This window comes from Oryzias melastigma, linkage group LG14, assembly GCF_002922805.2.
Source record: "Oryzias melastigma strain HK-1 linkage group LG14, ASM292280v2, whole genome shotgun sequence".
Taxonomy (NCBI): Eukaryota; Metazoa; Chordata; class Actinopteri; order Beloniformes; family Adrianichthyidae; genus Oryzias; species Oryzias melastigma.
Genome location: NC_050525.1, coordinates 19,704,553 through 19,719,030, shown reverse-complemented (window position 1 = coordinate 19,719,030; position 14,478 = coordinate 19,704,553). Strand labels below are relative to the sequence as shown.

Here is a 14,478-nt window from a genome sequence, read left to right as displayed (position 1 = left end):
TAAAAAACAACAAAAAAAAAAACAATCACATAGTTTCAAACTCAACTGCAATTGGATGTTGTGTCCCGATCAGGAACTGTTTTTTTTTTTATTCTTATTATAATCAGTGATATACACATAAACATTTCAAGCTTATTATTAAAGATAAATATTATAAGTCTGAATATCATGAACAGATCATGACATAGAAAATGGCAGGAGGCCCACAAATCAATACCATAAATTTAGCAAAATATTCACAGATTCTGACTTGTGGGCTCAAAAACTCTTTTAGTAAACATTTAAAACTGACAAAAAGTGTCTTTATTGGTTTGTCTTAAAACAAGCAATGACTTAAAAAGGTATTGGGAAAAAGAAAAATGACTTAAAATTATTTTAAATGAGAATTAAAGAGAGTGAAATGAATGACATGGGACCGTCTACAAAAACTGAGACCAAATACATAATTTCTCAAAAACAATCAAAATGAATAAAATATTATATTTGTATGAGCTAGTCCTGAAACCTCATCATCGTATTAAAGTAATATAATGTAAATCCATTATTTTTAGTTTTATAGGAATGATCACAAATGTTCTAAAGTTCTGAAGATCCTAAAGCTCTAGTCACTAAACTTTCTCACATTACTAATTATCACCCACTTTTACTAATTAATAGTTCATTTATTTTTATCATTTTATCAGAACTTGAACCATTTCTCCAGACTTCCGAACCAAAGCATGAGTTCCTCCAACTTAAAACTCAAAAAGGACACCTTTATGAAGCAATTGCCTCTAAGGCTCCACCTACTGAGTGAGTCGGTGGTGTCCCGGCCGGGTCTGTGTCCGGTCGACTGACTGTCTGCGGTTGGCCCGCTGTCGGAGTCGGATGCCTGTTTGTCTGACGACTGCAGCATCTGGAATCCAGAAAAGTCGTTATTCATCATCTTATTATCCAATCTTTTAGCTAAAGTGGAACGTTGCAAATGAAAGAAAAAAAAACCTTCCTGCTTGATGTAATTTGTGAACCAGATTGTTCATGCGCATTCACTTTTCACAGAACATAAAAACATTAAAATGCTTCAACCCCCATAAAAATGCAATCTTCCTTACAGCTTTTACCTAGAAACTAAATGAATTATTGTCATGTGGGTATGAAAAGATAAAAATATAAATGGAATAAATGAATCTTCCACAAAAAGAGAGAAAGCGACACCAACAAACCTTATCGAGCTCCAGCTTTCTCTGTATAATTGGAGACGTGGATCCATTGAGTCCTTCAGAGTGGTTGAACTGAATCCCGACATCATGAACTACCTGCAACCAGGAAGAGAAAAGCTTCACTTCCAGAAAATTCCCTGTTCACGAGCGGTCAAACCCACCTTGAGCCATCGCTGAGCCTGTTCTTTACTCTGAACTGCCAGCACCAGAGCGTCCCCTCCAGGTAGCGAGAAGCGCAGCTCGTGTCTTTTTTTCTTGCCTTCTTTCGGGACATAGATGACGTTACAGAGATTCAGGGGGAGCTCTGTGTGGGGAGACGTGTCCTTGATGCTTTTGTAACACTACGAAAGGAAAAAAATAAAGACAATATGCCTTAAAACCCATTTGTAATTGTATTAGAACGTGTTGCTCTTAAGTAGCACTGTTTGACATAAGAGGTAATTACAAGGTTCCTACAAGTTTCATAAGAGATAATGCCCAACAAAGTGTGCGTTAATTTCTGATAATGCGCACTCCGAAGAGTATTATCGATATACCATAGTCTCTTACAAAAGAAAATTCTTGTTATTTCTTCAGTTTACATAACTTTTTCACAAAAACTGGACTATTTAATACATGATGCTGCTTGTTGTCACGGTGACATGACAGCATGCCATTGAACTGGCTGAGCGGACACAGACCTCAACTGCAGCTGCAAAGTGTTGCACATTTTAAAGGAAGACCTGGAAAAACTTGGATTTTTTATTTTCGTTTTCAGAAGTTAAGCCTTTAGTGAACAGCTAGAATAACATACAATTACCTATAGCGATATAAATGCTGATCATCATGATAGGTTAAATAAAGCATCAGATCACAGAGAAAGTTCACCTCTTACTGCTTACTTTTGTCCAGATGACACAAAAGTATGTTTTAAAGAAGCCTGCACAGTTAACATTTGGGCTGTGTGACTGGAACTTATTTTTTAGGTGTGCATTATCACTTTTTAATCCATACCCAGCAGCCAATCAGAATCGAGTATTCACCCGTACCGTGGTATAATTTAAGTTCAATTTCAGACTTTAAGACCTTTTTATGGTCATGCATACTAAAAAATAAGACCAAATTTTCCTATTTGGTTAATTATTTCCAATTTTATTCATTTATTCCCCTTTTATGATCAAAAGTGAAACTTCTAGTTTGCAGTCTGTGCTGTGTTGCTTTTAGTGAGCTTTTTCTTTTTAAACAGGTGGGTGGTAGGGGTACCATGATTAGTCGATTAGTCAGGACTATGTTGACTATTAAAATAGTAGAATGTAGTCGTCGATTAGTCGTTTATGTGTAAGGGTGCACATTTTCTAATGATTTTTTAAGATATTATTTCCAAGTTCATTAGTTCAATGTTTTTAAGACCCTGTATGAAGGTTTGAATCAATACTGACATTTTTTTTTTACCTGGAGTTTATTATCTCTAATAATTACTAGTTGTTTAGCCCACTGGCCGAAGCGTTTTTTTCTCAGCAGGAAGGCGCATATGTGGCAATCTCTCACAGGCCCGTCCATGTTCTGCTCAGACGGCCATTTTTGAGACAAGCCCTGCCCTTTCGGCTCCTCTTCCTCCTCCTCGTACGACTCGTAGGAGCTGCTCAGAGCATCTGAGTCGTTGTCTGTGCAGCGAAAACGGAAACGGATGATTAATTAACAAAACATTGAGTGATAAAGTGTGACTCACAAACAGTTCTCGCCTCAGAATATTGCTGAGTAATTAAGTTTCTGGCACCAGAAACAGACTCACTGGAATTTTTAGGAGGTCCATTAATTCTGGTGGTTGGGTAGTTCTTATCGGCGTCTTCGTAATAGGCGTCCTCTACAGAGTTCCTGGATGCTGGGAGGCAGTGCACAAAGAACTTGAGCGTTTGGTTTATTCATTCAGATGTGAGATCATCTGAATATAAAGAAGTACTGACAGTTCATAGTGGTGGTGAAGTACTGCGGACTGGATCCGGGATCCAGAGGAACAGCTTCTTCATAGTAGTCGTCAGGAAGTGGGGTGGCTGGCAGAGGAGGGGGGGTATCAGTCGGTGTCTGAAAATTCAAAGTTGAAACCAGGATTGTGGGCGGAGACAAAGAAAGGCTGAGACAATGTAAGCTGTGTGGACTAAATGACTTACAGATTTATTGCCGTGGCTGTTCTCCTCTTCATCTTTATGTTCTTTCTGCTCCACCGGTGAAGCACTGAGCATGTGCAAATTACAATCTGGGGGAACAACAATCATGTACATGATGAACGGAACGATTAATTTATGGTTTGCATGTGTTTGGAAAGCATGTTTACCAAAATCCTCAAACAGAGACTCGACAAAGCTGGTGCCGTTTCCATAGAGACAGCTGTTCATGTAGACATCTGATCCATTCACTGCAGAAGACACAAACGTTAAAAATAGGATGAAGCAGAAGAATCTTTATGAGACTTTTTAAGTTAGAAATCAAGGACTTCTTTTTCTTTCAAGAGGCAACAAAGAAATATACTTTATTTATTGTAAGTAATTGTAAGAAAATGGATCACAATAAACTTTATAAAAAATCAAAACAGGAAAAAATTAATGAAATATTTTATTATTTGCATTTTGATTAATTAACTTTAAGAGATCCGTTTCTTTTATTTTTATTTTTTTTACTTTTTTGAAATTTTAATTTTTATTACAACTGATACATAACAAGGCAAAAATATATATTTAAAAATAGAGGAATTGTACACATTAAACACATTATCAGTTCTTTAAATACAGAAACAGACAGAAAAATAACAAAAAAACAGTATAAATAAAACAATCAAAAGTGAGTAAATGAGACTTGGAGTTCATCTATATAAATATTGTTTCAATTCAACCTTGGATATTAATATTTAGCTATTTCTTTATAAATATATGTACATTTGAATTTATGATAAAATACTAAATAACCTGTAATTTAGACATTTAAATGGTCTTTTACTCTATTCCATTTAAATATTCAATCAAGGACTTTCTAATCAAAATGAAAGTCTAGACTTAAATTGTAGATAAATTACAGACACCTCTTAGAATATAGACAATATTTCAGTACTATTACACACAACCAGCAGGATATACTGTTGGCCACCTTCCTCTGACCTTTCCTCATTATCCCGCTTCAACTTTGTGTCTCATTATCCTCTTACATCAATCCTTTTATCCTCGCCGACATCTTCCACTCCTCCACATCAACAGGGATGGGCTTCAGAACAACTCACGGATATTTTCTGCTAAAGACGCTCCGTTTTCTGAGACAAAGCTTTACAAATCTTTATGCAAAAAAAGTAAATAGTTAACAAAGTTTTGTATTTTATATTTCTATAAAGAAATATCTGTGTAGAGTTTTTGTCTAGAATATCAGTAAAAATGGATCATTGCACCACATAATCAATGATGTTTGCACACAAACTAAGCCTATGTCTAAATCCCAAACTCAATCCCTAACAACTGAAAAAAAACATATAGTGCAAGACTATCTAGTGCCCTGGATTTTAAAAGCCAATTCAGACATTTTTTTTTTAAACGACAAGTTTGACGTCACTTATTCCACAAAGTGGAAACCTATTAAATATGAGCAAATTACGACGTCTATTTATGACTCCTCTGTGTTATGATGATGAAAACATTGATGGTTTCTTTAAAAATTACATGCAAACACAGTGCATTGTGGTCTATATTTACCAATAAAATGAGCATCAATGAACTCTGTTTTTTGGTAAAGACTTCTGGAATATTTGTAGGGAGAACTTACATTAAAACTTTACATTAAAATAAGTCAAAAAGAAAATATGAACTCATTAGGAAAAAAATAGTAATGCAAGAAATATACAGAAAGCTATGAGGAATGCTACATAAAGTAAAATAACATTTTGATGATGTCAACATTTAAAGACCTAATTCAATAAAAATTTTGTTTTTAACGTGTTGTTGTGGCATTTTTCTCAAAATTAGGCTCAATACTGAGTTTCTAAGTATTTATTCAAATTGTTGTGAATGGAGCAGAGGACAAAAAATGCTGTTTGAAAAAGTGCGTATTTGTCACAAAGAAAATGTGCCGGACGGGCCACAAGCTTCCTGATTCAATATATTCTGATGCATCACTCGTAGATGACTAGATCCATGTACATCTTTATTTCCTACGTCCTGTGGCGTGATTTGAGCGTCTAGTACAGAGGTGGACCATGTGGCCCATGAACCAATATAAAATGGCCCGCTAAACTACAGTAGAAACAATTTAATTAATAATCTTAATTGTTTTATATTCCTTGTAATTCTGTAACACTGACCATTCTTAGGGTGCAAAATGTCATTCTGCTTTTATGTGATGTTGGAAGATTTTGTTGTTTTTCTAACATTAATGTGTGTTTTTCAAGTGGGATGTTCATTTTTCCAATCATTCCAACGCCACGTGAACCCAGCATTCCTTTAAGTTTGCACTTTTTCCTGATGGATTTCAGCCCATTGGTGCAATTGGAACTAAAATGAGAACAAAAGTTGACATTTTGATACGAAAATGACAAAATGTTCAGTTTTAAAATATTTTCAGTCAAGACTAATGCAGATTTTCATTTAAATTCTATGTTATTTCTTTCCCTTATGACATGTATTACCAAAACACTCCACGCACCAGCTATGATAGTTTTCTTTTAACCATTGAAACAATAGTAAAAGACTCCTTTCATTTTAATCTTATTTTATTTTTTTCATCCTTGGACTAATGCAGGACTGCAAGTTGTCAAACCGGGTTACAGAAAGATGGAAATACGTCTGAAAGCGGAGGAGATGGTGATTCTCACCGTACTGGGAGAGTCTCTGAATGATCTCATAAACCCAAACATGGAGACATGCTTATCAACACTTTTGTAGAGCTTTCAAAACAAATAAAGTTTCAACATAATCTGTGAATTACATGCATTGTAAATGAGATGTTCCCATGTAGCGATGAGGCTAAAAGCTTAAGACATTAGCTTCTCTGACACGTGTCAGGAAGGTCAAAACTACAAACACATTTTAAACCTAAGACACCCAACACAAATTTGATGCACAAATCACAGTCGGTGTGAACGCACCTGATAGCGGCAGTGAATCCAGAATGTTCCGTATGGAGGCCATCTTCTCTGCAGTTGCTGGACTGACCGTCTCATGATCAAGCATCTTCAGCAGACCGCTGAGCTCGCTCACCAGCTGCTCCATCGCAACTGCAAACAAACAAAAACACTGTACTCAATCACTCAATACTTTTTGGAGTGAAATCGTCACATGATGGTGAAATCTTCACACTAGATTATTTTTTTTTATGGCTGAAAAATGTTTCTGCTGTTCCACCAAATGAGCACAAGCATGCGGTGCTGTAACAAGCCAGGCGGTACTGGCAGTTGGTGAAGGGTGTGAAGAGTTTGGAGCTCAGCCTCCGCTACAGCAGCTGACAGGGAGGAGAAATTCAACAGCTGTCCGTGTCGGTGGTGGAGAGCAGCGAGCGCCGCCAGCCTTCTTTGGTAGTAAGACATTTTAAAGTGCTGACATCCTGTGTGTGCGTTTGTGTGGATGTGTGCGTTTGCTCGTGTGCTTGGTGACCTTGACATTGTTCCAAATGCCCTGACAAACACTCACACATCCTGCCTGCTGAGAGCCAACAAAGAGGAGGGAAGAGAGCGGAGCAGAGAAAAAGTTTGTGGACGGGGAAAGGAAGTTTCCCTTCCTGACGGAAACGAAGCAAAAATAAAGACGAAAGACAAGACGGGATGCATGTACCAGACTTCATGTAGCGAGTCAGTCACTGCTCAATAATCTGATGTTTTTTTAAACCATCATTTGTATGCTTCACACCGCTGAAGAGCTCTTACTAATTCTAAACTCTGAAACCGATTGATTTAAGTAGGTTAAGTCAAGGTTTCGATTAATGACTGTATAAGAGAACTGGACCGAGTAACCCCGCCCTCCTCGAAACAGGAAGTACCCGCTGGTCCCAAAAAGTCGAAATCCCACAGACTTCTATTGAGAAATAAACAGCTATAACACAGTCATAGTACAGTCAGAGTACAGTTATTAAGTTATAAGCTGACCAATCAGATGCCTCAATAAATGTAGGTGGTGCTATGTAGAATGTTCGAAGCGACTGACAGATTCTCCCGATCAAGCTTTCAGTGTAAACTAAAGGGTAACCAAACACTAAATCAACTTTTTTTGGCTGCTTACCTCTATAAATTGGGTTTTTAAAAGTGCTGTCTGGTGGTCTTTGCCACATTTTTGATTAATTTAAATAAACCTGTTTAAATAAGTCTAAAACCAAATGTGTGCTGCCGCCTGCAGGCTGAAACGAGGTATTACCGTTGAATTTATTGATTGGTCTACTGGTGTAAGTGCCAGAATTTTCACATCATCAAGCTCTGAGGTCCAGTATAAAAGTCCCACCCATCTTTGATTCTGTAACGGTCGGTTGTTATCGTGTTAGTTTTAGCTCGTAGGTGTATTGCATTTGATTTTCAAAAATCTTCAGGCTTGATGCCAGAAAAACTGAATCGACTTCATTAGGAAAAGTCATTTTCTAGAGGGAGATCTCACACTTTCTCTGTCCAGTTATTTTATAGTCAGAGGTTTCAATTAAAAAAATATAGAAAAGCAGAGCATTGAATAACAACGTAAGGCACATTAATATAAATTCCAAACCACTGAATTCATTCAATTGCAATTCACAACTTATCTGTTCAAATTTGATAAAATTCAAATAAATATTTAATATTAAATTTTTTGTTCTTTTTCATCTTCAAACTAGTTTTTGGTCGTGAAAATACATTTTCACTAGTGAACAAATCAGATTACTTTATTTTTAAAATCCTGTGTAAAGTACAATGAATTGTAAATATCCAATTTATGGAATTTTCTATTCGACTTTGCTTATTTCTAAAATAAACATCTATTTAATTTGAATAATATCTGTTTTTTCTTCATACAGTTCAAGTTATTTGTGTTGTGAATTTTTTCTTAAGATCTTGATCAAGTTGGGATTCTGCCTGATGTTTGTAAAAATCTTATAAGGATGAGTGGTTTAAGTTTTATAACTGAGTGGATTTGAGATGCCAAAATGTATCCTATTTCTATTTGTCATAGTAAAATTGTGGTTAAAAAAAGCTGACAGTACTTAAGCTATATTGCATTAAAACTTTTTTTCCTGAATAAAGTTTTTAAAAAGTATGTGTTTTGGTAAAAAAAAAGAATATAATTACAAAATAATTTCAACGTTGTACAAGTAAAGTGTCAGAAAAGTGTTTCAAAAAGCTTCCTACATAAGAACTCCCCTGGTTTTAACTTAGGAAACAGTAGAAAGAAGGAAAACCTTAAACAAATCTGAAAACAGTTTAATTTTTCTTGATCCAGAATGAATGTAGAACGAGAGTTTTAGAGATAAAAAGCCTCAACTCTCCCACCAGGCTCTTCCGGCGCCTTCCCTCCAACAATCCTTCATTGTCTTTGTGAGAGCCAAAATTAGAGAGCCACAATGCTCCACAGGACCAGAGCAAACAACGGAATTGAGAGAACCGAAAACAAAAGAATTAGGGGAGTGGCGCAACACAGCTGCGATGTCTTGATTCATAGGCGGCCAAGGTTTGAGTTTACCTCCAGCAGCTGTGTGTGTGTGTGCAGCTGTGGTTTTCTATAAAAGCTGTCAACAGAAGCTTCTGTCCACTCCTTAATGGTCTGAAACCTCTGTCATCCCACTGCAGGCCTCCCTTCTCCTCTTCCTCCCCATATTTCTGTTGCTCTCTCCGTCTAAAGCATCTCCTGTCATCACAACCTCTTCTTATGGATGGTAAAAAGTACTCAAGTTACACATTTGTAGTTTTTTTAAGAGTAAAAAAATGATTTTTTTCCATCAAAGTAAACAAGGCTCAGACTTTTGGTCTCCTAACATCGAACTCTGTGCCGTCAAGGCCGTCCTCTCTCAGAGGGCTGGAGGCATCGCAGGCTGAGAATCAGCTGTTCTGGAGGCTTGTGGCTCCTCTCACCCACAGAGGGGTCATTGTTACCCCCCTCCACACACACATTTCCTCTTCAACTTCTTTTCCCCACTTATTATTTATCAAGCTAAAAAGCAGAAGGCACACTCCCCGTTCATTCACCTTCCTCCTACTAATAAACTCACAAGAATGAATCCAGTGATGTGCGTGCGTGTCTCCACACTGACTTCTCAAGGGGAGGACGGTCATGGGATGCAGCCCATGCGACTATCATTTGGACTGATTTAGCCTGTTTGGTTGCAGCTCAGGAGAAAACAAAACTGCTGCTACAGCTGCTGCCTCCGTTTATCTCACCACACTGTGCTTATGGGCAGAAGGCCTGACGCTGGAGACACGGAGATCCATCCTGCAGACACGAGGCTTTCATTCCCGTCCGTTACACGTGTAACCCATCAATCAACACCCAGGCTTACACCCCTTCATCTTTGGTCAAATTCCTTTATGTGACTTAAAAAAAAAGAATCATTTTAGGCTTAAGGGAGACAATAACAGCCACATTTGATCATAGGAAGATCAATTTAAATGGTTTACATAATGTAAAATCGATTTTTATGAGTATTACGGTGTTCATTCCTCATGAAAAACAATCCCAAAACGGGATTTTGATCCGGTCCTCTAAAACAGGGGTGTCAAACTCAATCGCACAAGGAGCGAAAAACCAAAACACACCTGAGGTCGCGGGCCGAACAGGATAAACATTTATTGAACACTTTAAAACTGCATTTTTAAAATGTTAAAACCGTAACTTTTAAACATAATTATAAACTAGATATAGAGCATTACCTGTGATAATGCTAGTGTGAATGCTGTAAGCTGAATTTGGCCACTGAAGATGATAGTGCTGATACCTGAAGATGATGAAATTGATAGCTGAAAATGTTGAGCTGATAGCTGAAAACAGTTAAGCTGATAGCCAACTAAAATATTTGCTAAATGACAAATTAGCTCTAAAAAACTCAAAAACACTTAAGTTAGCCAAAACAGCTAGCATGTAGCTGAAAAAATAGCTAAACTTCAAAATATCTTAGAAAACTGAAAAAAGGCCTAAATTAGCCAAAACAGCAAGAATGAAGCTGAAATATTAGCTAAACTCCAAAATAGACAGAATATCTTCGTTAATGTCAAAATAGTTCAAGAAGCTATCAGAATGCCAATGTTTAAAACTTTAAAACCGTAACTTAACATAATTATGAACTAGATATACAGCATTACCTGCTATAATGCTAGTGTGAATGCTGTAAGCTGAATTTGGCCACTGAAGACGCTAATGCTGATAGATAAAAATGCTGAAGCTAATATCTGAAAGTTGATAGCTAGCTAAAATATTAGCTAAATGCCAAATTAGCCTAAAAACTAAAATAGCATTTCTGAATATTTCTTTATTCACATTGTTGTGTCACATTGCCCGCTATTTTTGTTGAGCCAGTAATGTTAGGTTGGGGTTGTGAGAGGCTGTAAGCTAGCAGGAAGCACTTAAACTGATGGATAATGGGATGGGGGCGGGGTTACTTCATCCTAATGGTCACGCCCACAACTCAGAGGAGAATTTGTTATTAATTACTGGAGCTCTGCAGAAACTATGTCCAGAGGGCATAATTATAGGTAAAAGTGCTCTGAAAATGTTTTTACAAAAGATGATTAGAGTGGGACTTTAACATGAATCAGTATATTATTTTGAAAAACAAAAATAATTATTTACCAAATTCTGATTAAATTATTGTTATTATTTTCTGTTTTACCCAACCCTTTTAAAGAGAGTTGTTTTGCTTTGAAGAAGGCGTCTTTTACTGTCCTCCTCACAAAGTCTGAAAGACATCTCTCTTCGTCTCACTCTCCTCCACTTTTTGACCCCCCCAAACTTAAACGCCATTCACTCCTCTCCCCAAACGTCTCATCTCCAGTCGCCCATCCTCCGGTCAGAGTTCAAGGCTCAGCGTCCCTAGAAGCTCTGGGTGAGACAAAGGGTTTCTTCAGAGGCTCTGCATCCTGTAACTCATATTTTCATGACAACAGTGTTGTGGTGTCACAGCTTCACTGGGTTACATGCTCCAGCCAACGCGTTAAAAAGTTCACAGTCGAGAAGTAAAAACACACAGCTGTGGAAATATAGGAGAGGAATTATTTTTTCACATTCTTCTAGAATCTTATCACTTTCCCAAGATAGGAAACAGGAATTTGTAACAAAAAAACTGAAAGTCATATGTTAGACGGGACAACAACAAGGCCCGATAACTGTTTAAACATTGGGGTTTACCTCCTCAGATAAGCCCGCAAAATGTTAGATTCATTTCATTTAGGAAAATAATACTTATTCCATTGTTACATTATCATGTTCTTTAGTAAGTGAGCTCAAGCATATCTTCTAAATTCATGCAGGTATGAAAAACTATTAATGGAAGAAAGTCAGAATTTACTAATAAAAATGAAACATGTGTTCATAAAACTCACGGATCCCTAAAAGACCCACTTATTCACCGGCTGGGAATAAGCTAGCAGGTGAGTTAGGGTTGCCATGAACAATTATTTTATTAGTCAACTAATCCCCGAATATTTTTCAGATTAGTCGACTAATCGGGTCATATGCAGGGTGGATGTAAAACATACTTCTTAACCATCATTAGCTTTAAAATAACTAAAAATAAAGACAATTAAGATGATAGTTTAATAAACTTTTAATGAATCCTGCAGCTTCTGTCCTTTATTAGTTTCTGGTATCAAAAACGAGATTAAATCAAATGAAAGAGAGATGAGGAATACACTTTCCATCAAACTCGTTTTGACAGGTGCACCGCCCCTCAAGATGACGTAACGATTTAATATCAATTTTTTATGTAAAAGGTATATAATAATAATAATAATGGATTGGATTTATCGGCGCTTTTCCAGACGCTCAAAGCGCTTACATTGTATATCCATTATTCATTCACACCTCATTCATACTTGGTGATGGTAAGCTACTATTGTAGCCACAGCTGCCCTGGGGCGTGGCTGACAGAGGCGTGGCTGCCAGTACGCGCCAACGGCCCCTCTGACCATCACCGGAACATTCATACGCATTTACACACCAGTGGAGGCACACTGGAGGCAAGTAGGGTTAAGTGTCTTGCCCAAGGACACAACGACACTTGGCTGGCGGGAGCCGGAATCGAACCGCCTATCCTTCGATCATTGGCCGACCCGCTCTACCACCTGAGCCACTGTCACCCTCTATATGGGTTAAAAGTCCCCTGTCAAAAGGAGTTTGATGGAAAGTATAGTCCTTATCCCTCTGATGAGGTCGGCATCTGAGACAAAGGAACTATTTTTACCTAAAGATAAAGTTTTACTCTCACTAACTCAAATAATGAAAAAAAGCAAATTTTTTGGTGCCGAATGCTCACAACTTTGTTTAACTTTACCACACTCTGACTTCACATGATAAAAAGTAACAACTAATCGACTATTAAATTAGTCGTCAACTATTTTAATAGTCGATTAGTCGACTAATCCTTGCAGCCCTAGTAAGAGTGTGCAAATAGATGAATGATGGGAAGTGGGGGTGGGCTTACTCTACATCAATGGTCCCGCCCACAACTCACAGGGGAACTTCTATGTCTGGAAAACAAGTCTAAAAACAATTCTAAAGATAGATTACAAAAAATGGCTAGAGTGGGGCTTAGTAATGCTGTGTATTTTTCCTTTAAAAAAGTTTTCAATTAGCTTTTTATGTAATAATTTCTCATTTTATTACTAAAAGTTCAAGCTTTGCTCAGTTTAAATGACTGGTTAAGATAAATCTGCCTTTCTTAACACATAACAACCCATTTGAGAAATCAATTGTCCCTGTCCCTAATTCCATGTTTTTATTCTGGATCTACTTTTTTCGTGGTTTCCGACCGTTGCAGTGGTTCGTCGTGGCGCAGTAGCACAGCTTCCTGCAGCAGCTGTGAACACAGCGACCATTGAGCCGCTGCCTCCCTTCCAGCGGCGCAGCTTCCAGCGGGGCACTTCTGTGTTGGTATCAGATTGCATCACTTTACCTGAGGATACCTCCTCCTCCTCCATCCTCCATCCAGGCACGCTCACCAACCGGCGCGTGGCTGAGTGACATCACGCCCGCGAGCTCCAACAGAGGCGAAGGGCGCGAGGCGAGCTCGGTTTGTTTGATCAAAGAGAGTAAATTAACTGACCGTTTATTTGTGTAACTACACTCCTGAAATGTCTTTTGTGTCAGTTCTCCACATAACGCGTCATTTGTGTTTTTGTCAAGTGAATTTTATGGACTGCTACACATATTTGTACGTAAAGTTTACTGAGTGACTTTTCTACAAAGGCGTTGTCTAAAACTTCTCCTCAAAAGATGAAATAACTCACCGCTTCTGCGTCTCGAGTCCATGCCGCTTTTCTCCTCCTCGTTCGTTTCCAGTTGTAATCCCTCGTTCGTGCGGATAATAAAGTTTTCTACATGTCGGCGTCGTCCGCAGACACAGCGGCGGCTTTTGTCGTTCCGTGCTCGGATCAGTGAGTCAGATTGGCCGCTACAGTTTACAGTTGGACTCGGCGGCCACTTGTTCACCAGCCAGCGTTCTTCGGGGTCCTAGCGCCCGTACGTCCGGAAAGCATCTTTGCGACAGAAAAACCGGATTTGTGGCTTTGTTTATCTTTTAAATTAAAACAGTCGATATAATACAAATAGCGCATTTTACTCATATTTCAAGGTACTCCAAGGGGATTTAACCCTGCAGAACCAAAGAAACAATTTTGTTTTGAGCCTCAAAGTTAATTTGACATTTTGTTTTAATTGTTTGTTCATTTAGGGAGAACAACAGAGTGAATTTGTGTCTTTTAAAGTTTTACATTTAAATCTCGTAAAATTATATTTCTATTTATTTATAAGAAATACTTAGAAATAAGGGGAAAAAAAGCCATTTGAAATATTTGTGACAGAGAATACACTAGGTGGGTCACACACTTGCTGTTTGGAACTCTCAGCAAGGAAGGGGAAAGGGGGTGGGGTTGCTCTCTCATCCAACTGTCATGCCCATAATTCACAGATACATTTTGAATGAACTCCTGCTGCTCTGCAGAAACTATGTGCTAGAAAACAACACAGTTTTTTTGTTATCATTATAACTTAAACCGCATAATCGTAGCTGAAAGACCACTGGGAGCGCTTTTAAAATACCTCAAAAGATGATCGGAGTTGGTCTAACTTCATGAGATTTTGAATTTTATAATTTCTGATTTATCCAAAAT

General features: G+C 37.8%; 1 protein-coding gene and 1 long non-coding RNA gene across 4 annotated transcripts in view; one reads left to right on the top strand and one right to left on the bottom strand.

Moving 5' to 3' along the window:
• The window catches only part of LOC112142964 (actin filament-associated protein 1-like 1), a 21,900-nt gene extending 8,058 nt beyond the window's left edge, over nucleotides 1-13,842 (bottom strand). The window contains exons 1-10 of one of the 2 annotated variants that reach the window (XM_024266666.2): nucleotides 13,597-13,842; nucleotides 6,298-6,426; nucleotides 3,511-3,591; nucleotides 3,347-3,432; nucleotides 3,143-3,260; nucleotides 2,971-3,060; nucleotides 2,631-2,842; nucleotides 1,361-1,540; nucleotides 1,203-1,295; nucleotides 790-895 (exon numbers count right to left, since the gene is read on the bottom strand). In XM_024266666.2, the coding sequence (XP_024122434.1) occupies nucleotides 790-895; nucleotides 1,203-1,295; nucleotides 1,361-1,540; nucleotides 2,631-2,842; nucleotides 2,971-3,060; nucleotides 3,143-3,260; nucleotides 3,347-3,432; nucleotides 3,511-3,591; nucleotides 6,298-6,426; nucleotides 13,597-13,618 (1,117 nt within the window). In that variant the 5' untranslated portion in view covers nucleotides 13,619-13,842. The remainder of the gene's footprint in view (nucleotides 1-789; nucleotides 896-1,202; nucleotides 1,296-1,360; nucleotides 1,541-2,630; nucleotides 2,843-2,970; nucleotides 3,061-3,142; nucleotides 3,261-3,346; nucleotides 3,433-3,510; nucleotides 3,592-6,297; nucleotides 6,427-13,596) is intronic. The other variant, XM_024266667.2, reaches the window with a different exon arrangement.
• The window catches only part of LOC118599674, a 14,824-nt gene continuing 13,304 nt past the window's right edge, over nucleotides 12,959-14,478 (top strand). The window contains exon 1 of one of the 2 annotated variants that reach the window (XR_004949119.1): nucleotides 12,959-13,379. This is a non-coding gene — a long non-coding RNA (uncharacterized LOC118599674). Of the gene's footprint in view, nucleotides 13,399-14,478 lie in introns of both variants that reach the window. The other variant, XR_004949120.1, reaches the window with a different exon arrangement.